Here is a 25,586-nt window from a genome sequence, read left to right on the forward strand (position 1 = left end):
TATACTTTTTTCATTTCTGTTTTTATGCTGAACGTAAGTGGGGTTTTTTTTTTTTGGTTTTTTTGGGGGGGGGTTTGTGTCCCGTTTGAATCTATGGCCATCAGAATTGTTGTCTTAAGGCCGAGAAAGATGCCAAGCGGATTTATTTTACCAAGTGGATCATCATGGCCTTGCCATATTGGTCCATTTGATTGACCTTTATTATGATTATGTATTTATTTTATTTTCGGTTGCTACAAACATGACAGACATGACTGGGCGATAGGACATGGAGAAAGAATGAAAGAAAGAGAGGGAGAGAAAGAAAACCAGAGGGGAGAAGAGACGGTGAGAAAGGGGGGAAGGAAGAAAGAAAAACAAACAAAACGCCTGGATCACCTGTATGGAAAAAAAAAAAACAGAAGAGAAAGCAAACAAAAAAAGAGCAACATAATAAAAACAGCACCATCACAATAAACTAGCTAGCAGTAGATAACAATAGATACTAAATATTAAACGATATTGTGCAGCACGCAAGATAGACAGCGCACAATGTGCTTTGAGGCAGCAGCCAAGAAAGGTGTAGTCCACGTCTGTGAACACCCGTGTGTACACCTGTGTGCATACCTGTGTGGATCAGCATGCTTGTATTCCAAAGGTTTCTCCATGTAACGATCTGCTAGGGAGTGTGGGGAGCCATAGCCCCGTCCCCTAGGGCATGAAGCAGGCCCCAGATATCCAGAGGCCCCAGAGTACGAGGACCCGAGGAGGACCACTAAAAGGGGGGGAACCGTGCCACCCTCCTGGGAAGAGCTGAGTAGAGCCCCAAACGAGAGGTCACCCCGCAGCTACAGAGCAGAGGCCAGAGGGGGTTGCATTGGCGTGCCCGCGGGCTCCGCGCCCAGCGCCCAGCCCCAGTCCACCACACTGGACCACCAACACACCAACGTCTGAGGGCATCAGCCACCGGCAGGGAGTGTGGTGAGGGGAGATAGGCCTCTGTACTTTGGAGGGCCTGAGATGTACCCAGAGAGGTTGAGTCTAAGACCCAACCTGACATATAGACACAGATGAACAGGCGCACGCGGACACAAACGTGCATTCCCACCCCATATACACAACCAAATACTCGGCACTCACCCAACGTGTAGACAGACACAAATAGACACTGCACAGACAGTCACACTCCCCAAACATGTGTGGGTGGGTGTGGTAGAGCGGGAATAGGGAGGCAGCTGAGGATGGGGAGGGAAGAAAGGGAGGGGCAAGCGGCCCCTCCCTGGGGCCAGCTCCCCCGCTGACCCCAGTAGGCACCCCCACACTCTGGAACCCACCAGGGCAAGGGGGCCCAGGCCCATCCGGACCGGGGCCCGCAGCAGCAGCACCGCCCAGCCCCACAGAGTCCGGGGCAGCCCACCCGACTCCACCCCAGAGAAAACTGCACCCACCCCATCATCCAATCCAATGCTGAACGTAAGTATTACCACTCCGTTTTATTATTGTTTTTGTGCTTTTTCAAACATAATAAATAGATCCTCTTCGCTCCTCTCCGCACTCTGAGTGGAAATGAGCAGTATTACTGTTGTGTGTGTTATGGGAAAATACTTTCCCCATATGACAGGAATATTCTGGGACAGGGTTCTGGGACAAAAACATCCGAGTGAAAACACTGAACGTGATCGTTTATATGTTGAAATCCAAGCTCATTGTTTTGTCCTAGGCTCAACCCTGCCTGGCAGGTTGCGTTCAGGGCACAAATACTCACATCGGCGCTTTGAATTGTGGGTAAGACATGTCTGCGCCCTGTCTTGTTTCCTGAAAGCACCTTGCTTACAGTGAACATCTGAATTATCCAAAGGTTTTCTGGCTGTAAACCGGCTTGATTCCAACACGCTGTGAACATGTCGGAAAATCCTCAGAAGAAGAGCACCTCTGGAAATGGGCTGACAAAAGCGGTGATTGCTGAAATGCTGTTGCAGAACTTCGAGAGGTTGCCTGACATTGATCAGAAAGTCTTCAGCTACGGACCCTTGTATCTGGGGGGAAACGCCGGACTTGCGGGACTCATATCCAACAGCTTGTATCGCAGAGCTCTGAACGTCAGACAGGCGCCCATCACCTCCAGCCTGCCCATGGCCGTGCTGCCCTTCCTGACAACATGCGCCCTGTACAGCGCAACCGTGTCCAACCCGCTCCTGTCCGGTGACCTCAACTGTCCCATGTGCTCCATAATACGAGGTGCAGTTGTTGGTGTGATCGGTGGTGGGGTGTACCCCATCCTCCTGGCGTTACCTATGAATATTGGCCTTGCTTCTAGGTACAGTACAGCTCCGATGCCAGAGAAGGGCAATATGATCCGCTACTGTGTGGAGATCTCCAGACCGGTCTTGAGGAGGATGAGGGCAGTTTTAGTCCTCCAAGCCTTCTTCGGCACCTACCTGGGATCCAGGCACTATGAGACATATACCAAACTGGCCGCGATAACATTTGGCCCAGGTGGAGAAGAACTCAAAGACTAAATGCACTGAACTATAAATAAACACATTCATTTGCAATGATCTTGATCACTGTTTTACATGGTATATCCCAATGCCTGAGATTGTCATCGTGGAAATAAATGTATTTGACGTATCTGTTCTGAAATCTTTTCTGGTTCGCCAAGAATAGATAAATTGTTATGTTTGCACTACCCAATATATGTTCTTTAAAATTAGAGCTGAACCAGTTGAGTAGCTATTTAATTACTTAATTACGTGTGCAGATTTTCTATATGTCTCTCTTATTACACTTGAAAACATTGAGCTTTGTACGGCTCTGAGATGTTCTAATGATTCTACATTTAAACCACAAGACTAGTGGTGATCTGATAAACTCTGGTGGCACCATTTCTGGTTTACTACATTCTGGGCTTTCTATATTAGGTTCTATAAACCAGTGAATCAATGACGTAGTAGCGTATCTGTCTCACAACCCACCACAAAAAACAGGTTATTGCCTGTAACATGACAAATGTGACCTTGATCTAGAGTACAGTTTGGCTGAAGACTGATCGTGTGTAAATTTTATTAAATTGTGACCAATAGTGTAGAAGCATTGCTTGTGAGTCGTGGACAGACGGTTGCCTTGTCATGGCATAAGAATGGCACAAGTTCATCAATCCACTGACAAGAATGGCTAAAAATAAGTTTGCATATTAGCAGATACTTGTTAATCTATGACAGGCCATTATCAGCTTAGCGATGTATTATTCATGCTCACTTTCCTATTTTTAGTGGGTAGATACTGCTGCTCCATGAGTTTACAAAGTCAACTGTTACAGCCATGTTATGAGTGAATAGTACCCCTGTTTCTCTTTGAGATACCTTAACCACTAACATGCATATGCACGCAGTTAATAGAAAAATGTGATTTTCCTCTTAGACTAAATAAATCTGAAAGCCAAAATACACATTTTATCATTTTTAGTCACAGGAGTTCACCATTTAAAGTATGCAGTTCTCTTCCTTGTCAAACTAAACATTGACGTGTGGCTGCCTCAGAAATTTAGTAACGCAAAATGTAATTTTAAGTTTCATTTGAGGGTGAAATCTTGTAGGACATTTAGATTCTCAAGGCATTTAAGGTGCTTATTATAAACCAGAGCTAACTTTAATGGAGGCACAAAGCTTGAGCTGTGGAGCAAACATAATCACAGATAAACATCAACTGCAAACAGACACCAGACCAAGCATGGTTTAGTTTTATTAAAGGCTTTAAAGGAACATGTCACAAATTTTGCAGTTACAGCCAAGAAGACTGAATGTGTTCCACCCATTTAACGGCACACTGCGATGCATGTGCAAGCAAAAATAAAATAAAATAAAAATGCAAAACTGGAGCAGACAGTCCAGTCACACCATTTAAAAAAAAAAAAGAAAAAAAAAGAGAAAACCCTAAAAAGTAATAGCAGATCTGATGACACCTAGACGATTGTCGTTGAAAGCACATATTCAGCACAGTCATCATTTAAAAAAAACAAAAACGTGTTTACCATGAGTGGCTGATTTGACATCGCATCTCAAGCTCGCTGGAATAAATTATCTGAGGAATGGGTTGCAGTGAAAGGAAGTTTATTGATGACAAATGAAGTGGGAGAATCAAAGTCAGACTGTTATAGAGAGGGAAAGGTGCTTCTTTAGAGAAAACACTGACATCAATTAATAAAAAGAAACCGATTTAGACCATTTACTAAAAAAAAAAAAAAAGCTTATTGTGTAATAGTCCCTCCCTCCCTCTCCCCTCCCCATACCCCCTCCCGCAAAATGGCTCTTGAATCACAGAACAAAAAATGAAGCCAAAAAAGGTGACAATCCCACAAAACGATTCAACAACACGTTTCAAGTCAAAGGAACCTGAATTGTTATGACAACCAGTGAATTGTATGGCACAAGTTTCCCTCTTTACTTTATATCAAGACAGAAGACCTCCTTTCATTATCGTCCTTCCACAAAATGTAACAAAGCATCCTCACCACAAAGTCTGTGTTGCAGTCTTCACAAGGTGGATACTCTAATGCCCCTTTAAGAACACCTGTCGTAGCATGCCGTTGGACTTCCTAACCAATAAAGGAACATTACAATAAAAATTATACATCTGTCAGCACAGAAATCTCCATAAATATATATCAGACAACTGAACATCAGTCAGAGAAAACTTCCTGTAGAGCAGAAAGATGAGGGGTAAATGTCACCTGTACACAATCTACACCTGGCCTGGCTCCACATGCAGCGACCAATTACTGTAGTTTTCTTGTGTAGTTGATGGCACAACACATTTAAAAGAAGTAAACACTTTTAAAACAAGTTGATCATCCCCACACGACACCTTCCCCAAAATGAAAAAGAATAAATAAAAATAAAAAATAGAGATGAACCATAAACAGGTTTCTCCGATCGACAGCGTGTAGCACAATACAGAGACGATATGAACAAACGCGTGATCGCACACAGTCAGAGGATATTTCGCAAAATGCTCAAGGCATGTTGTCTTCCATCTTCTCTGAAAACACACAGATGCCATTTCTTCAGTAAACCTATAAAACTTGACAGTTGAAATGGGCTAGCCAGCGCCCGTCACATTATTTTCGTGTTTCATTACAGTACATTACAAGTAAAGGAAAAAAAGAAGAACGTCAAATTTAAATACCTAGACAAGGCTTTGTAGCAAAGGGGAAGAGGGAAGAGAGAAGGAGGTGGGAGGAGCAAATACAAAAAAACCCCACAAACAGCATTAATAGGAATTCTTGTTTTAGAAAGTGGTTTTCCCTGTAACTGTACTCTCTAAAGTAGTAAACATCTTCACAGAGTAAACACACATCACACATGGAGAAGCATTGTCGCTCTCCAATATACTGTACCTCATCACCAACCTCCTGCAAACTGCAAAGGGATTTTGCTTCATAGCTTAATATAGTCACTTCACTTTTTAAAAAAAATTTTTTTTGTTTTTTTACACACTCCATGATGAATCCTGTTCATCGTGTTTCTCCCTTTTTTTCTTCATAGAAAAACATCAAAGTACCAGTTAGGTTCCTTCACAGTTCAGTTTAGTGCAAAGAGTCCACACGCTCCCTTGTTGGTGGCAGGTGAGCTGCCTTCGCTGCCTCATGTCTTTGCCAGGACGTTGGACCTGAAGGGAGCAAAGAGGTGAAAGGTTAATTAAGTAAAGCAGGTCTATTTAGACTTAAGCAGTTCCCATTTAATGTGTTCTCACCTGAGTGCTTTCCATCTGTCCTTCTCTACCTGATTCTCTGGACTCTCACTCTCATAGGAAGCAAGATAGAGCCCTAGGAATAATGAGAACAGATACATTTAAAAAAAAAAAAAGACAGTGTGTGTCTTCAGGAATTTCAGAAAAGTCCAAAAGAGCTAAAACAATCTGTCTAAATTGATAAATTAGATGGCAGTTATTTGCAAACCTTTGCTTCCAACTAGGTAATCTATAGAACTGCCTTGCAATCAAAAGTGGCCTTCCAGAGATTGAAGGTGTTGTACGCTCAACCTCTGGGCAACCAGTTGGTCGCTGCAATTACTTGCAATCAATTTCCATCTGCAACAGTCACATGGAGGTTGCCGTCTTATTTTTAATGGAGTTTGGCTGAGACATTAAAGAGTCTGCAGCTGTGAAGATGTTGGACACCGATGCTTTGAGCTAAACGGTAATGTCACCGTTGTAACGCTTGCCGATTACTATTAAAACAAATTACAGCCGAGGGTGATGAGAATGTTATTAGTTTTTAGTAATTAGGAAAAATGAATAATTTGACCCGACAGTGGCACTAAATGGAAAGTAAGCGGATTAGTCAAGTTATTCAAATTTGGCCTGAGGACAACTTGAAAATACAAGGCAACAAAGACTGTAAGATGTTCAGATCTTTCTGGAACAAAACAGTAGAGGCATCAAGCGAACTGGACTGTAAATGAAAACTATGTGACAGGTTCTCACCGTCCTCGCTGAAGATGGGAGCAGTGTGGAGGTAGTGTAGGATGGCCCTATCCTCCTCAAATGGACACTCTACTTGTTTCCATGTCATGAACTCGCCAACTTGCCTCGCCAACTCGACAAATTTCTAAATAAATAAATAAGCGAGTAACCATTTAATGGTTTAGGATGAGGTTAACGATGGAGGAGAGGCAGGGTTAGGAAACAGCCTCACCTCAAAGTTGACGTGGCCGTTGGGCAGCCGATTGGCACATCCTTCATTCAGGAAATAAATGTCCTTTATCAGCAGACTGAAGAAAGGAATCACAATCTGAGGAGAGAAAATGGGCAGGAAGGCAAAGTAAATAGTAAATACTGAACTGCAGCCAGCAGGTTTTTGGAGGAAATCAGTCAATGTGTTGCTGAGCCCCACCCTTTCTCTGTTACTGTTGGCAGTCTGAGAGCGGTGGGCGGCCCCCCTCAGGGCAGTCCTGTAGTTGTAAAAGTTTCCAGTCGGATCCATCTGATGCTGTCAAGAGTAAATGGCAACAAGCAAAAACGCCGTCAGCATCTAATTTTTACTGTCTTTTACTTCTTAGACAGTGAATAGCTGTGTTTACCTCAAGAATGAAGAACTTGGCAGTCTTAGCTTTGCTCCAAGTCTTCTTCAGCCGGGACACAGGACTCATGTTCATCCCAGCTGAGAAAGAAAATGTATATATATATATTTTTAACTATGAACACAAGATGGGAATCAATGCTCAGGGATTGTAAAATGAACAACTCACAAATAATTGCCATGAGGGAGTTGAAGTTTCCAATGTTGAAACACTCCCTGGCCACATCAATGAAGAACTCGATCACCTGGGCCCTCTGTTTCTTCTTCGCTGGCTGCAGCAGTGAGACAAAACACAAAACAAACCCCCCCCCCCCAATTTTTTTTTTAAAATTCTGACTTAATTTTTCATAGAGAATTTATCTCTACATATACAGATACAGGCAGAAATTTTGTCTGTGCAAGTGCAGTAACACAAAATGTCCATTAAGGGGCAGTAATGCCCTGTAAAAACTAAACCTTTATCTCCTGTCCACTTACTTAGGGGAATAAATTACTACTATGGTAGAATTCAGTTGAAAGTACTATTAAATAAAGAGAATCTATAAACTAAAAACATGCATATATGCTACAATGGTCACCCAGATATGTCCTGTAGTTACTGACATTTCCAGGTTTTCCCCATTCAGTCTGAAGTAGATCCCTGAGAGGTGTTTATAATCTTGTTCTGTTCCCAGTGTGCTTCCTAGTCTTTCTAATGTTTTGGAGGCTTCAATATGGCTGAAACTGAGTTGTGTTTTCCACTCACCATGCAGATCTCTGTCGCAACCAGGTAGCAAAGTCTGTTGAACCACCTCACGTAGGCTTCCAGGTTGGAGGTTTTTTTCTTCTGGTCACTGAAGCACGGCTGCTTAATAAGATGCGCGCGCGCACACACATACACACATACACACCACAAGTGAGTGCTACAATCGGGAATTCCACTATTAATTAGCTTCCCGTCTACAAGCTTGACCCCCTGTGTGAGCGCAAATAACAAAGACGGTGATCTTGGAGCAGAAATAACAGAACCAATTTAGAGCACAAAAAAAAGGAGAGAAAGGAGAAACTGAGTGAAGACAGGTTAAAGTGATGATAACTGAAAATGAAAGGAAATCAGTGAATGAGTGACAGCGATGGAACGGAGAGTGGAAGCATTCAGCGGTCATACATAGAGGGCACAGAAAGCACACTGTGTGTGCTTGCTGTAGTTTGCCATTTGTGACATTTACGCTCACTGACATTTGTTTGGATACGTACAAAATAACAATTTTAACCATAATGCAAAAATAAACAAATGCTGTGGTCTGACAGACTGTAAGATCATAAAAATGGATCTAGTCTTTGGTTCTAAATGTGAAGCTAATGATAATAATAGTAACAGTGACATTTTTTTAATAACAGCTTGTTTTTAAATAATCTGTGTTGCAGTCTTTACAAACTTCATCAGGAATTTGCGGCGATGTGTCAACCAAAGAAAATCAAAGGCATTTGACCACTTTGCAGCCAAAGCAAAGTGAGCAGGTCCTACTGTAAACAAACATTATTCAACTTTGGGGCAAGTGATTGAAGGGACTACCAGTGAGGAATATAACAGAGTAGTAAATACATAGAACGTTACCTAGGCAACCAATGCCCACTAGTGACCAGCTGTTATCTCCAAAGAAATATGAGACGAGTGATTTGCTTCCTGTTTGGATGCACCTTTATTGTTACCATAGTGGAACATGGCTTTGTACCATTTTGAAGAGAGCAAGATGGTGATGGTCAAATGCGGGACTCAAGTCCACAAATGAACGGATGCCATCTTCTATTTACAGTCTACAGCATTGACCTAAGTACAGACTCTGGCAAGCTTAGTGCAAAATTAGTTTTCTGATTAAATAGGACAGTGTATTAAAAAAAAGTTCACCTGTGTTCCATCTAGAGGGTCTTTCTGAACAAAAGCTTGGACAAACTCCTCCGGTCCGATACGACTCAAATGTTCCTGGAAAATACAAACACACAGTCATGAATCACTCATCCCTGCAGGACAATACATTCACTCTCATTCTTTTCCTAGACACGCCCCAACCATAACAATTACTAACCATAACAAATCTGACCTGAACTTTAAAACAACCTCAACATCGTACCAAGTCTTTCCTTGACAGCGGCAACATATTTATGTTCCCACGACATGAGCATTAGAAGTCCACTCGCATACACCGACGGGGGTAGCCCCATTAATAATTCTTTCATTTCAGTAATGGAAGGCAATCAATATGGACGAGTAATGACTGACTGAGGTGACTCACTGGAATCAGATTTCCTCACAGTGACACTTGAGACAATATTCACCTCTATTAAAAGACAGCTGTGCAGTCACATACATGGGCAAATCAAAATGAGTCATTAGCACCATCTCAACTGGTGACGCAACCCAAAACCAAAGCAGCGCTGCACACAAGTGTGCACACAGTGGCATAAAGCACAGCTGTGTAGTTCTTTAAATAAGTATCAACATGTTGCTAAAACATACAATAATATCCAGGCTGTGTGGTTGCTGCATGCCTCTCTATCTGCCCATCTCTGTTTCCTTTTGTATGCGTGCGTGTGAACGCATGTGAAGCTGTCAGGTCACATATATCCACTGCAGTTTTCCTCCCTTTTGTTTGAGGCCCCGGGCGCATCACTGACTTCAGGGGTGATGTCACCGCTCAGACAAGGGTACAAGCTTACTCAGACACTCTCACATGCACAGACAGAAACACAACCACCCCGAGATACACGTGTCCACATGAAGACACACATGAGCAGACTGAAGGCACCGAGCATGCAATGTGAGGGACAGTGTACGGATCCTTTGTTCATGTGGGTTCCATCTCCTCATTCCCTTTGTTCTGCTGTCTGTGAAGGAAGTTAGCGCTGTAATAGCTGACAAGTAAGGTCAGGTTATCAAACACATGGCGTCAAAATCCAGCGAGTTATTTTGATGATTTATGTTCATCATCAATTCGTTCACTGCATTTCCATTGTTCTGTTAAAATCTTTATCACCCTCCAGTTCCCTCTCTCTTGATGTGATTTAATGTTTATGACCTTGACATGGGTGGACTTGATCTCCACCCATGCTTCACCATCCTCCGCCTTCATCTCTCCGCTGACATCCTTTCTACTTCTCCTTGTCCGCCCTCGTTATCATCTCTTACCCCTGACCTCTTTCTAACCCGCATCCCGCTCTCTCTTCCCCTCCCCCCCTCCTCTTCCTTACCAGCTCCACGTGGGTGAGCTGTTGTGCCAGCGTGTAGGGGTCGTTGCAGATGGAGAGTATGTCCTTCTGGATGGGCGGAGGCTTGGTCTTGAAGGCCACCAGCTTGTCAGAGGAGGCGTTGAGGGAGACCTTGACAATGCTCTCTTCCCCCTGGCTCATCAGGGACAGCCTCTGGCTAAGTTTCTGCAGCACCTGGTTCAGAGTTTTCCAGTATGCCTTGAGAGAAGAGGAGAGCGACATGTTAAACATGTTATTGTGAGTTTCAGCAGTGCAAGCAGAGGTGTGCTGTGTGCCCTGCCTGGGAATGTTTGTTTTGGTGTTCCTCGCTCGACACGAGGGCTTCAAAGAGGACGTGAGGTCAGTCTGTTTCACAAGTGACCCAGAGCCACACCTCCCACATGTATGCACACACACCCGTAGTGCAGACAGCCAGCTTTAAATAGCAGCACATTCATCACCACCTGTCTTTCCTGCTTCCTTTCTATCCTCCCTACATTTCTCACTATGGTTCCACTCCCATACCTTTTCTTCGGCTCTCTGCGCCCTTGCATCCCAACCCTCTCCCCTTTTTCTCCATCCGTGTCCTTCCCTCTATTTTCCCCTCAAGACTGCAGATAGAGCCACTCCTCTAATATCCTTCCTTCCTCCCTCATGTAATGTAAGATTGTATAACAGTTAGGCTGTATGTGTTCACCCTACACTGACTCCCTCATCAACAGCCGCAGTGACAATAATTAAATCTAGCTCCCCATCAGACTATTTTTCACTGCAGATGCTTTTTATCCAGTGTTTTCTGTCCAGTTTTATTGGTTAATCTATCCTGTTTGAAAATTTACAGCCTTTCAAAACTGGAAAAAAAAATCTTAGGACATATTAAGTGAAGATGATTGGACTTGTTGGACATAATACCTCATCACATGGAGCTATCCTGTGGATGATGTCTTTGAGGTGTCCGACCATCTTTTCATCCCTGAAATCGGACGGGAATGTCTCTGTCCATTCTGTCAGCAGCTGCAGGATCTTGGGGCCAAACTTGCGAACTTTTGCCTGTTTTTAACGACGTGAGAAAGATTTACAACTGGCTTTATAACATAGCAAACAAAAATACCTGCATAGAGTGAAGGGAAAAACAGCGGTTATTAAGATGCTTACATGCAGCAGATAAGTACGCCTGAATGCTTTTCATACGCCGGAATATGTATTTATGTGTGGTGCAGTGCTGACCGTATCGAGTGGGCTCTGATCCAGCTGCTGCTGTTTGATGCACATCTCACACACCCTGGCCAGCAGCTCCGGAGGAGGAATGAACAGACGAGCGCTCAGCAAGAAGGTAAACACATAGGCTTTCTGTCAAAGGACGTAAAAAGACATTCGCTAAGACACTCTCGCCACATCAATAAACACCACTGCAGCTTACTGTCATTAAAAGAAGCAGAGGAGCACTTGAAACATAGACATGTGGTTAATAATCTAATCGGCAGCACTATAAAGTGAAATGGACTCTGAGGCTAATGGGAACATGATGAGCAGCAGTGACTGTAGCACATTTCATTTTACCTCGGGGTAGTAATCAGCAGTGGGCACCAGGTTCTGGATCAGGGTGTCCAGGGAGGCAGAAGTGATGGGCGGCCCATCGGAGAGGCAAGCCCCAGGCCCCGGCCCCGGGCCTTCCTGTGGGGCCTCCTCCTCCCCAGGCTCAGCACAGGCCAGATGAGGGCTGAAGCCACTGGGAGTGGTAAACATGGTGCCTGAGCACGCAGTCTGGGGCATTCCTGACTAGAATATAAACACAAACACACCAAATGAATGAAGTAGAGAGATGAAATTGGGATTTAGAAAAGTCATTCGTTTCATTTTCATAAAGGTCTCTGGTACAGCCATGTAAACAAGACAGTTTGTTTGTGTAATTCAAGGTTTGCACCATTTAATCTCATGTGTACATTCAAGGACACAGAAACACAAGCCCCGCCCTCTTACTTTCCAGTCCATCTCCAGGTCATCGCCTCTTCAGCGCTAGGTAACCAGTACAGCCGGTTTCTGCTGGTGCATCAGGCAGAAATGTTGCCACAAAAAACAGATTAAAATCTGTCTATACTGTGAAACGCTGAGAGATTCACCTGGCCCTGCGAAGCTTAATCATCATTACATAAACCAGTTTGCTTGTTTCCACTCACTCCAGTTGACCTGCTGGACCCAAACATTTTCTCTGTCTCTTTTAGATCCTCTGTCCATCCTCGTGATGTATCGCTTTCACTCTTATTTTCCAGTGCAAAGACTCTTATTTCCCCTCACTTGATGAGCGCCTGTCAATGGCAGATGATACAGAATACCTCTCCTAAACAACAAGCCCCGCCTACCACGCTGACAAGCCAGAGGTGAGAATGAAAACAGGTCACACAGTCACTGTGGAGGCTGATCATGTTGTCTCCACCACTGAAATGAATCCCTTTGCCTTTGTAAGGCTCTGGCTTACACATTTTAAAAATTCAACAGGCTCTTCCCCTCAGTGGACCAACACTGCAGCTCTAGTGGAAAGGAACGCTTAATGTGGTGTAAGCTAGAGCAGTGATACCATAATGTCACTCGCAGTACAAAAGAGCTCGTCTTCATCACCCAGCTTAAAAAAAGGCAGCCGTTAATAGTTAATTACATTTTATAGTTTCATCCAACTCTTCTGTGGGAGTAGCTCCTGTGCTCTCTGACAGCGACTAAAATGACCCGTAGCACCACATCCAACTCGAATACCTGCAGTCTCAAAGTTGCTTTGGTTTTACAAAAGATCTCTGCCTGCAGGACTCACAATAAAAGCAAAAAACCTGCACGCTGACACTGAAACCTCAAGCACAACAACATACCATACCAAACACTCTTCCTGTTGTCTATTGTCAGCTTGGCCTAAATATGCACCTGAACACATAGTAAAGTGTGTATGTATATGTGCGTACACATACATACACACACACACACACAACAGTACTAACATAAAAGAAGTCCTTCGTAAACTGAATGAAAGACGGCATGTTCGTCCATATTAGTGATCGTCCTAAGACAGTGAAGGAAATGTCTTCGGCCATACTTTCATCCTCTGCTGACCTCTACAAGCCGCCCCGATAAATGAGTATCGTGGGTCCCCCTGGGTTGAAAGGCCAAACGCACGGTGCCATGCACAAATGCACAAATGTTTCAAGTTCCCTGTGTGAGTGGATCGGCTTTCCTTTGTCCTCCTTGTTCCCCTACATTTGGGCACTTACTTATGCACTTGTGCACACCTAGGCACAAACACACACAGACAGGCTCACAAAAGGCTGGGGGATGGGGAGTTCTGAGAAGCGTTTTACACCCAAAGCCACATTTCTTTTAATATATGTTGTGGTTAGAAAAGGCCGACATCTCGTCTGCGTATCAGTGGAGTGATCTTGGCTCTATGTGCAATCGGGGGTGTGTGTAACCAACCAAAACACTGTCCATCTGATTCAGACAAATCAGCCTAAATACTAAAGCTCTATAAATAACAGTGGGTGAAAAAACAGAGTTTAAAATTGTAGAGTTAGAGATTATAGAGGATGAATGAATATTGTTTAAAAATGCTAAAAAAAAATTGCCTTAAATTACATTTGACTTGTTTTTCACTCATAAAAGTTACTGGCTCTGTCTAGAAAAGACCGGGATGTCCTTGCAGTGACATCCCGCAGATTGGATTATAACATTGAGCCACAGAGAACAGGATAAAGGACTAAAGTACACGAGTGAAGCTTTATGGTTACTAAAGAAAACTTCCTTTATGTTAAGACTGACAGGAGGACAATATCTGCTTAGTTCAAGGTGACTAAATCTCACACAACTCTCTATGTCTCTGTGTTTGTATTTCTACATGTATAGCAGTGTCTGCGAGTTCTATACTACGTGCTCACACTGTCAATGATTCCCCATATCGCATGTGATAATCTCCCATCTCCGTATTTCTCCCCACTGCTTCCTCCTCAGCCTCCCGCTCCTCCCTCCAGCACTTCTCAGGCTCTGAGTCATTATTTCATCACAGCTCCTCATGTCTGTCAGTCGATACCTCACAGTTTCAGTCAGTCAGGTGGCTCATCTGCCAATGTGTACATTTTTTAAATGGACAAGCCGAAAGCAAAGTCTTTTCTGCGACAGTGAAAGTAACCCAAAAGGACTTTAGGGTTGAGGTAGTGATGTGTGAGTTCGAAGTAGTAGTGAAACCTGCAGGGGTGCAACTTTAAGTACTGACATAAAAGTGAAAGACAGACTATGTAACTTTTATGGCCAATTTAACTAAAAGAGACAACCGAGGAAAAGTAGGGCTTGCAGTGAAACAGCAGCAAGAGCAGAGACTGACTCAATAACGTCAGTAAGAGCAACAAATAATGAGGTTCGCTTTACATTAGCCAACAACCGGCACCGTCAGCTGTTTGTCACCTCATGCCATCCCAGTTAAACTTCCTCTAAAATGCCTTCTTGCTTGGAAACTCCAAGGGAAGACCACCTTACCTAACACAAAGTCTTATGACTAACAAACTGAAATACTTCCTTTAAAATGTCACTTCCCCCCCCAAAGCCATATTGCTTACACCGCTTTTTCTACAGTGTGAAGAAGTCATCCACAGCTGTACTCTGTGTATAACTTGTTTTCACAGCTCCTGCTACACTCAACCCCCTCTGCGCCTGTCACACTTTGTCAGCGCTGCATGAAAAAACACAATGAGAAACATGTAGCTAAGAACAGGTGAGTGTAGTGATGTGTGCTTTAATCCCCCCCCCCTTGAGATCTACGGTAGCCTTGCACTCAGTCTAGACAGCTGGGGGGTGTCATTGTTCTGTGCCCTTGCAGCCTGTGTGCATGTAGTTGTGTGATTTGGTTAGGCTGCTATCGTTGTCATCAGGAGATCTGCCTCCTTTGTTCCATTATGATTAACAGAGTGGCACGGTCTGCGGCCACACAATCTTCGACAACACCTCGGCTGTCAAGCAGCGCATGTGTTGATGAATCAAACGCATTCCTCACATAACCAGCCAGTTTAGCTGTCAAACTGCTTCTTTGTTGTTAATCCGCTGCCTTCCTACAACACTCTGTAAAACCCGTTTCACTAAAAACAAACAAAAAAAGAAGAGAACAGTCACACCTACTGTTCTTGTGTCTTCCTGCTTAGGTGAGTGGTGACAAAACTGTGCAAATATGTTCTTTCACAGAGGGGTTGATGGACGAGCAGCATCAGAGACCGGCCTACGTTCAGACTGAGGAGGGTTCTTCAAGAGAAAAAACAAGAGAAAAATCTGTGCCATCAGTGGGTCAAGGGTCAAATGAGAAGCGGTGGGGTTATTTGATGGGGCAGAAGCAGCTTTGAGGTCCCTCTGCTTACTTATATTAGGGCAAACACTACCTCTGCTGCTTATGATTATTAGTCATCACCCAAGCAAGACAAGGAACTTGTCTATAGGTCAACACCCACACGCATATTAAAATAAACAGTCTGGATCTTTTGACACTTAAATAAAAGCGGGATGCTCAACTATACAAACACATCGACGTCTGAGCAAAAATATATCTTTTCCTTTCAATACAGAAACAAATCTTAACACTTTTCAATATTTTCCTCTGACGTTAGCTAACTGATTGTACAAAGTCCTAAGCAACATTTTTATCTCAGCCTAACAATATTCTTCCAGACACTTGAATATGTTCCAGGTAAGTGTTTTCAAAGCTGATTTCATGTCCTTGACCAGTGGCGATTCTACAGGCTGTTGTGGCCCAAGGCTAAAATTCACAGGGGGCCCCCCCCCTCACGATTATGTGATAATTTTAAATATGTCCAGAGCGCAACACGCTAAGCAAACAAAAGAAATAACTTGATGCTAGTGTCTCTCCTCTAAATCTGAGGCTAGATTAACATTATTCCTTCTGTACCATTACATTTAAACATTTTCACTCCAAAAAGGAGAGCTTTTCTTCATTTTCACTGATTATCTTTCATCGTTACCAATAGGCTTGCTTAAACAGTATAATTCATGCCAGATACAAGTGAGTGGAGTCAGGTGAGGACCTATTATGGCATTGCTGTAGTTTAAAGTGTTTTGGCTCTCTAGGGCATCCCACTGGCTTGGAGGGCAGAGCAGTTGTCTGGTGGCAAGTTGTGCCTCTATCTGCTACGGCAAATACAAAAATGTCATTATGTTTAGCATATTTTTAGTAAAACCAACCCTTCACCATGTGATCCAGCCGCCAAACCCTTTTTTGCAGTTTTACACTGATACATATTATTCTTAAGCCGTTGAACTGTTTGCACACGCAGCCTTTGCAAAAGAATTCTAAGAAACTTTCCCACGCTTTATTTTCAACTTTTTATTCTATCCTTTTACTACTTGGTACTAGTTTCAAAGTTGAATTTAAGTGGTTTGCACCTCATTGCATTTTATTTTTAGTTACATTTCATGCAGCATTCAAATTGCAGTTAAGCACATCTTTGATTTTTGGGCCCCTTATATCTATAACACACTGCACCGATACTGAGAAATGCGACGAAGAAAGACGGAAATGATTACATGATATAAAGCTATTCTTAGACAAGCGGCACATCATCTGAAAGCAAGCACATCAAGTATCCGGCATGGGTGCTACAGCAACGTTTTGTTTTGCTTCTGTCATTGCTTCGTGGTTTCAGAGATCACAGCTGAAGGAAAGTCGAATGAATATATAACAAAAAGTGCTTCCCCTTTTTCGCTCAAGATGCTGATACCAATCCAAATGAAGTTTGCAAACAGTCTTGGCTCTATCAGTGCCAATCTCATCCTCTGCAGGCTTCCTCCTCACCAACTAATTTCGGACCCACATGTTAACTCCTTTAACACAGAAAGCTTCAACACTTCATCTATTTTGGGATAGTGCTCTAAAAAAGCAGATACTTGCGTATTTTTGGGACTGACACTGTTTTGTGCTCCTCCGAGTATTAAAGCTCTGGCCTGAATTTTCTACCAAATTCTTTGAAAGCTGAAATGATGAGTATTCTCAGGATGGCACAGGCTTAAAAGTGAGTAAACACCTCTTTGTCATGCAGCCTCTCACTTCCCTTCCCCTTGCACATGTCCCCTATTTTACTCCCCTCCTCCTTTATCTCCCGCTCCACGCCCCAGATTCTAATGCTCCCAGTCGGGACGCCTGTACAGATGGCCCTGCAGCAGCCTGCTCTCCCAGTGGGAGCTCCTGGCATGGGAGGCTTTTTTGGCCCGCTGCCTCTGCCATCATCCCCAGTCGCTACAGGAGTCCAAGAATAAGTGTACTGGCGTCCAGGCCGAATGTCGAGGTACACAGACTGAGCCAAACTGGCTGCTGAGCTGCACAGCAACCTCCTGGCACAGCTGACAATAGAGAGACCGCAAAATACCACACATGTCACTACACACGCTGCAACAAAACCAGACCAGCGCACTATTGTTGGGTAATGGTGGGTGTGCATATTTGAGGAGCTGAACACAATCGAGTACATTGTATCTTAAGAAAACATATCCATGCACACTTGCACCCACGTAGCGGCCAAGCTCAGGATCGAGTTACAGTGAAGGCATTCAGGTTATACACCCATTCATCTGTCTTTTTTTTCCTTTGATAAAAGCCTGACTGGAATTGAAAAAAAATAAAAAATCACAGTCAGGGCTCAACAGGAACACACTCCCCAAAGCCCTTTCAGTGGAATTCCCCTTAAGTGTCTAAGTGGAGTGACACTAATATTCTGGCACCTGTTCCACACCCACCATCAGTCCCACTGATGCTTACTGGGAAATCTCTTTAATGAAAACAGCTTGTGCGTGTGTTCTCATCCTCATTCCTGAGCGAGTTCGGACACAGCTGCTTCCACGCAAGTGTTGGAGTTTCTGTTTGCGTACGTGCTCACAAGAGTCCGAGACAGTCAACGTCCATCCAAGTCCAAGTGAAGTCATTCACTCACTATGAAAACAACGATCCGTCTTACTGTCCTCCAAGAAGTGCTGCTAAACCTATAGCACGAGAAGAACTGCAGACAACTGATCTCTAAAGTCAAACTGTCACCTTTGTAAAATTTACATTTAGATGGAATCGAGTTCATCACTGCAAAAAAAACATTAACTGTGAGGGGTGAAAAAAAAAACCCAAAACCCTCCAAATTTAAAGGTTGAGCACCATTATCACAGACTCCACTTTCAAACCACTTCACGCGTGCACGAAGCGCACTTCTGGATCCATCTCCCTGGTTTGTTGAAGATAAAAATAGTGTATTAAAATAAGCTAAATGTCTCTGACATGATGGGCCCGGTCAATCTATCATATTATGTAGAGATAATTGGAGTTGAGCACAGATTGGCTCTTAGTGAGCACATAGCACATGGCTGAGTTGTGAGTGCCCTAAATCTGTCACTCACAACGGTCACAATGCCTTAAAAAACAGCCGTTAGTCATAATATGTCAATTTGCAGCTACCATTCATGCAATGTACTTTTGCGGAGAATCAGACAAGAGTGATTTTGTCTCTGTCCTACACAGGCACAATTTCGCCTCAAGTGCTACTTATGAGAAATTACCAGCTCACCAAGTAAATGGAAGGAAATAGCACAGAAAACCAGCGCAGGGCGATTGAAAGCATCCAGACAGAAAATCTGAATTAAACAATGCCAATGCGCAGCAACCTAAATAGGCCGCTAAGCACGTTTTAAAATTAGTCTGCCAGTGGAAACACTCACTCAGCATTGTATTACTCTCAATCAAACCTGCACAATAACCACCGTGAGGTAATGAGCGAAATAGTAACAGATGCAAATCTAATAAGCACACCTTGATAATTTCATCACGGCCGTCGCCTTTGCCGTTTAAGTACATCTATCAGCTCATTACAACCAGTACAGGCAGAGGCTGCACTGTGTATCACTGCTGATGTATGATCTCAAAGCGTACTAATTAGCATTTGGTGATTTCACGGGGGTGGTCTGTTCACCGCTCATGCTTCATGTATTTTGATATGGTTACACACGGGCAACACCAAAATACAAGACTCATTAATTCACAGTTAGTTTCATTTTTGCTATTTGCACCCAACATTTCATATCTCTGTATGTCATTTTGCATCTTAACGGACTCTCAGGCAGAACTGAATCACACACCGTGCACAAATAAATCACTTTGCAGTCACACCTTCTGCTTTCTCTTTTCATTGTTACGGGCGGTTCTACAAATTACACTATACAAACACTGGGGGCGGCTTTGGCTCAGTTTGTAGAGCAGGCTGTCCACTAATCACAGAGTGCTGGCAGCTCAATCCCTGGCCTCTCCATGTGTCAAAGTGTCCTTGGGCAAGACACTGAACCCCAAATGTTTCTCTATGGCAGGAAAACACCTTGCACAGCAGATTCAATTGTGTGCGAATCCATAACTGAAAAAAAGAAAGAAGAAAAAGAACAACACACACACACACACACACAAACAAACACCGTAAAGCACTAAGTAGAATAGCTATAGGCCAAAAGATTCTATATCTACCACTGTATGCCAGCACAGCAGTCTGAGCTGGAAAGATTAGTGGAATTTCCCTCAGGCAACATATTTTGAACCGTGCATTAAAGCCACGGTTTCTAGCTTTTCTCTTTACTACCCTCTTCAGGTGCACTGTAGTGCTCAACTGTTATCAAAGCACAATGTGCTTGGTAGGGCTGCGCCATATCATGTCGTCCAGGATAATAGCTGCATCTCATATTGTGATATCATTGCCATAGCAACGCTTTGCATTTATGTTCCCTTGTGCAAAACAATGAGAGACTCTCATGTCTGAGAGTGAGAGGCGCGTGTAAGCCAATTTAGTACCTACAAGCTACCTCAGCAACCCTCAAACACAGCACTTTTTAAAATATGCAAGAAAATCTTTACTGCTAAAGGATGAAACAACAAGAGTGTTTTATCGTTTGAGGCCCAAAAAAACCCCCCCAAAACAAAACAAAAACCCCACAACATCTAGTAAAACCAGACTGCAAAGCAAGAAATGCTAGAAGCTGTTCATGTAGAACTCAAACCCAAAGAAATGACTCCATCGAGCACCAAACTACAGGACTAATATTATCAGTACCAATACAGACATCGCAAATTTTCAACACATTTCAGTGACCATCAATTCACTCAATTACTCTCCACAATAAATAATTAACACAAAATAAGAAACATTTCAGCTTTTCGTGCATTTTGAAACTGTTTTTTTTTTTGGGTTGACATCATTGTTTAAATAATAATAATAATGCATACTTTGATCCCCGTGGGGAAATTACTGCCCAGGGAGCAGTGTGTAGGGACGGTACCTTGCTCAGGGGTATCGCAGGGTAGCCGTTCAGTGGATTCGAACCCCCGACCTTCCGATCATGGGGCGACCATGTTACCTACTGAGCTATCCCTGCCCCAAATGTGCTATAGGCTATAAATAAACTGGCTATAAATAAACTGAAACCAGGTATCGATATTATTATATTATAGTATCGATCCTATACCAATACCAACATAGGTATCAATACTATCGACATTTGGGTCGATGTGCCCACCTTTACTCCATATAACAGGAAGAGTAAATGGTGAATGGAAAGTACTGAGCTGAAAAAGCTCAACCCAAGCTACGAGACTGCAGGTAGAAAATATTTATCAGTAGGTTTAGTTATTGTCAAACTGAAATGTTGAGCAGCTATTTTATACATTTACTGAAATTTTGAAATATTGCTGCAGTCTCTAATTTAGGATAGAGTTCATCAATGACAGTAGGTCACTGGAACAAAAGGATAGAAACTTATAGTTATAAATAGGGATGGGTACCGGGTTCTGTCATAAACGGTAGTAACCAGACCGAAAAGCAGCGCACATTTCGGTGCTTTGTTTTTCCTGAGCTGTGACACACTTTAGATTCTAGCCAATCATTTTACGTTTCCGAGGATAGTAGGCGGGTCCAGGTACGTACGTTCTTTTCGAGCAGAGCTACAGATTAAAAATGCCCAAGGCGAAGCGGTCAAAAGTCTGGCACTTCACAGCAAAATATGCAAACTTAGCCGCCTGCAACAAGTGCTTTAAGCTGATACTGTGATACTGTCAAAGGAGGAAACACCTTGAATCCGATGAAACACCTGGCGACGCATAGTGTTTTTTTATAAGCCGAGAAATGCGCCGTATTTGATAGCTTGCTGCGAGACCTCACACCGTGCACATCTACTGCGGGTGTGGTGCCTGTTATCGGACCCGGAGTTAGCAACATCCCCCAAAAACCCGAAGATTAGAGTCCTGGCCCCTAGCCCTGCCAGTGTAGCAGAAATGATGACGGATGATGATGATGGCAGCAGCAGCAGCCGTTCTTCTCTGCGTGAGTAGCTTAATGTTGTTCGTGTGTAATTTACGTTGAGTATGCTAACCACGTTATTACATTAATGCATGTAAGGTGAACTAGCAAACATCATCATAGCTACATGCGGCTGTCTTCTTGTTTGATGGCAGATACTCCCTTCACCCTGGCCAAAAAGCCTAAAACGACCAAAGAAAAAGTGGAAAATAGTTATACATGAGAGGTTTTTGGACAAAGTTTGTGTTTTTTTCCATTGTTTAAGCACTGCTTCCAGCCAAGAGGGATGCCACATATTCCCCATAGCTGCAGAAAAGGCTAACATTGTTATCTTTTTACAAAAAACCAGCTGAACATGAGAGGTTTTTGGACCGATTTTGTGTTCTCCATTCTTTAAGCACCGGTTTGAGCACCGTTTAAGCACCGGCAGTTTCAAAAGTACCGGTTTGGCACCGGTATCGGATAAAACCTAAACGATACCCATCCCTAGTTATAAATGCTGCTGCCTTCAAGATGCAAGCATAAATAACACATATCAATATCAGACAGTACTTATAAGAACACACACACTCTTGATTTAATAGCAAAGCTTAATGTGAGCTTTATCTGAATTTTGCGACACACCTGCCACCTCTTAGGTGAGCAGAAGCTTGGCGGTCACCGCTTTTTGCCTTAGATCCTATATCTGATGGAGCAATCACCGTGCTCACTGTTTATCGAACAAAACAGGCATCTAATCATATCTCATTGCTTTTTTGACCCTGTCGAATCCTCTATGATTGACCATCAATACTGTCCTTATGACAGCATGAAGGCCATGTAGAGGCAGCTAATACAGCTCAGAGCGTTTCCATGGAGTCAAGGCTCCTGTTGGGAGGTAATTAGATGCCTGTTGTATCTCCACTGTGACACAACCCCCCTTCTCGCACCCCTTTATTCCATCGAAATCCCGTGTTTGTCCTCGCGCTCACTCTCTGGTGACAGAGCGGGCAGTTCTGAGTGACTCCACATGTGAACTCCATCTGCCACGAGCTGTCAACACGATCAGTCTCATCACCTCAGAGTCAGCGGCAGGGCTGCTGCGTCGCCAAAGGACATCCCAAGAGCTGTCAGGTACACAGGCCGTCATAATGTAATGTCCCTTTGTCAGTCGAGTACGTCCTGACTATGTAAGGTGTGGAAAAAACAAACATTCGAATTCTTGACACTACACCACTAGCAATGTGAAATGGGGGAGATTTGCAAACACTTAGCAAGAACATTGTGTGAGTGTTAGTCAAAGTAGCAGTGAAAATAACCGGCTGTGTTTCATCTTTCTACAGTGCCTGTTTTTTTGGACCATCATAACTCGTTTCATAATTTTTTGTATAATATGAACATAACAAACTTAGTAATACAATTAATTTAAATTCATCTTGGCTTAAGATGAAAAAAGGTTAAAGAAAAGATTTTAACTGATTGATCATCCAGCCATCCATGCAAGTGCTACAGGAGCACGCAGCCAATCCCACTGTAAATAACTCAGCACCCATTTAATAAAAAATGAATACATGAAGAAGTCTGAGTATTTTATTACTGCTTAAGTATTGGCAGTCAGATGGAGCAGGTTTCTGTTTGCATTGCTCCATCACAGGACAGTAGTGGAATTCCATCATACCAGTATAGTACAGCACTTCACACAGGCACACACACAAATCCCCTTCCCCCACACAAACACAGCCATAAACCTTGCGGTGGTGATAAAGCTGTCATTGCTACCAGACTAACAGCGACTGCGTTTACCTCCCCATTGACCTGCTACCAGAGAAACCCTGCTTTTCCCTTTGCTGTCTCTCTCTACACCTATACACAGACCTCACTGTCTGAGAATTTGTCTCTTTCAGTCTCACATTAGACCAAACGATGCCCTCATTAGCAGCACACCTGTTATCCTCTGCAGGCTCGGCCTGAATTGGAGGGAACACAAGCTTTAATCTATGTAACCGGTGACTTCTGCCAGACCCCTGCTCCAGTGACTTATATCTCTACATCTCCCCCATGTAATGCACAGCAAGGGCAAGCTCTCAGTTCAATTAAAATAAATAAATAAATAAATAAATAAAAACACATTCTGACTGAGGGCAGCAGGCCTATATATGGGCAAAGCAGAGACAAGGTCAGCTGCATTGGTAAACCCACAGAGGAGATAGAACAAAGAGCTGAGTGGAGGCCCTGATCACAGAGAGCAAAGGCAAAGGGTGTAAATGATGCTGCGGGACTAAAAATCATAATGCACCCTTTATCCAAAATGGATGACATGCTAGACGGCAGAGAAGCAATGAACTGAAGCACTGGTTCAGCAAACATGGCACACAAACGCAAACAGTGCCAGTGAGGGTGAAAGTGAGGAAAACACGCTTCAGTGGGACTGAGTGATAAACAGAGGAAGGGCAAAGCAGAGCATGTGACAAAAGAGAGGAGACAGAGTCTGCTGGTGCCTCCTGAAAGTCCACACAGAGAAGGTATGGTCACAAAATCTCCCCCCTCACCCCCTAGATTATGGTGTTTCCCTCCTACTGGGGGACTAGGAGATGCAGTCTGGCTGCTGAGACTTGGATGAGAGACACATCAAAGTGTGGTGCTGAATTGCAAAACTGGCTCACCCACCTGACTGGTTAGTCGACAGAACCGGTTTTACTCTCATCCCCTTTTGCATTGAGTTGCTGAGAGACCGACAACAAACCCTTCTGGTTTGTACTTGGTTAGCTGTGCGAGCTGCTGCATCATCCCTTGGGTGTCAAGTCTACTTACCACCTACTGGATGCTCATTTTCCTTTCCCCTTTCATTCCAAGGAGAACAGAGTAAATGTCAACAGTGCCGCCACCACCACACCCGTTTACTCCCTCTCCTACACCCCTCCCTCCAAGGCACTTTTTAAGGGTGTATTTTGTCTGAGAATAATCAGCAGCAAGTTTACACAGTTAATAACTGCATGTTAACTAAACCCAGTCCATCAGCACACCGTGACATTTTTCACTTATGAGCGGATGCTGTCTTTGTTTCCAATACCACATTATCACCTGCCCGCACGCATTCTCGCTCATGAACGTGTCAAAGACAGAAGACGCAGTGACAGCGCTCTATTAAAATAGAAAAAGATAGAGCCGGATCCTTTCACGCCTTTAAACAGACGAGCACGCCGCTGACTCACGGCACACATCTGCGATGTTTCCATCGTAGTAAAGTGATGCAAGCGACGCTGCCGTACCTCTACAGCGATAAGGGATCGTGATGTCATCGCTGCCTCTAGTTGAACTTCTTATCATGACGACACAGTGTCCTCGTAGGCAATCTGTCCGATTACAACGCGCGCGCGCGCGCGCACACACACACACATATACACACACACACCTACCCGTACGCACACACGCTGGCGCGAGCGCAGGCTGTGGGCGTGAGCGCAATTTCAATATTTCAGAGTGATAATATTGTAATTGTTGCCACTCACCAGCACTACACTTTGATCCTCATCTTTGATCCGACTTGTATCCGATGTCAAATCGATATAAGCTCCGGTGCCGGTTATTCCCAAATTAATCAGGGTTTAGAAGCAGCTGGGCATCAGCTGGGAGAAGTGAAGCCGGACTCCAGAGGCACACCGCCTGGTTGCAGTTAAGTACAGTGTTTACAGTTGCTTGTTAAATGTCCCGCACAGGCTCGTACCGGTGTGCAGCGGACACAAACGCAAGGTTGGGCCGTTAAAAAGAGCGTCCCTGAAGGCGTGGCGACTGTCCTGTCCTGCGCCACGGAGACTCGGCGGACTGCACAGTTACATCCACACGTCCTCGGAGCGAGTGATCAGCCAGAGAGGAGAGTAACTCCTACTACTCACCGGTCAGGCAGCGTATAATAAGGCTTCCGTGTTCGACTCTTTCAAAATAAGATGATCCACGAGTACTGCGGGAATTCTCGAGAAGCCCGA

At 43.8% G+C, this 25,586-nt stretch overlaps 2 protein-coding genes across 3 annotated transcripts; one reads left to right on the forward strand and one right to left on the reverse strand.

Moving 5' to 3' along the window:
• The first annotated feature begins 1,729 nt into the window (after window positions 1–1,729).
• On the forward strand, window positions 1,730–2,612 carry tmem126a (transmembrane protein 126A). The gene has a single exon (XM_085466041.1). It carries the CDS (start codon window positions 1,881–1,883, stop codon window positions 2,496–2,498), a length of 618 nt encoding a protein of 205 aa, XP_085322167.1. The 5' UTR covers window positions 1,730–1,880; the 3' UTR covers window positions 2,499–2,612.
• Window positions 2,613–3,695: 1,083 nt separating this feature from the next.
• Window positions 3,696–25,480, reverse strand: LOC146717544 (ras-GEF domain-containing family member 1C-like). 2 transcript variants are annotated; one of them, XM_085477830.1, is made up of 15 exons: window positions 25,113–25,480; window positions 15,428–15,547; window positions 11,843–12,061; window positions 11,510–11,632; window positions 11,195–11,332; window positions 10,286–10,501; window positions 8,946–9,020; window positions 7,803–7,901; window positions 7,227–7,329; window positions 7,059–7,138; window positions 6,872–6,967; window positions 6,674–6,769; window positions 6,463–6,586; window positions 5,731–5,803; window positions 3,696–5,646 (listed from the first exon to the last, which is right to left on the reverse strand). In XM_085477830.1, exons 3-15 carry the CDS (start codon window positions 12,053–12,055, stop codon window positions 5,622–5,624), a joined length of 1,461 nt encoding a protein of 486 aa, XP_085333956.1. In that variant the 5' UTR covers window positions 12,056–12,061; window positions 15,428–15,547; window positions 25,113–25,480; the 3' UTR covers window positions 3,696–5,621. The 2 variants fall into 2 exon arrangements, with proteins under 2 accessions (XP_085333956.1, XP_085333948.1); XM_085477822.1 differs by lacking the exon at window positions 15,428–15,547.
• Window positions 25,481–25,586: the final 106 nt, after the last annotated feature.

This window comes from Copadichromis virginalis, linkage group LG2 (genome assembly GCF_057382275.1).
Source record: "Copadichromis virginalis isolate Kocher_CV1m ecotype Utaka linkage group LG2, C_Virginalis_male_GT1.1, whole genome shotgun sequence".
NCBI lineage: Eukaryota > Metazoa > Chordata > Actinopteri > Cichliformes > Cichlidae > Copadichromis > Copadichromis virginalis.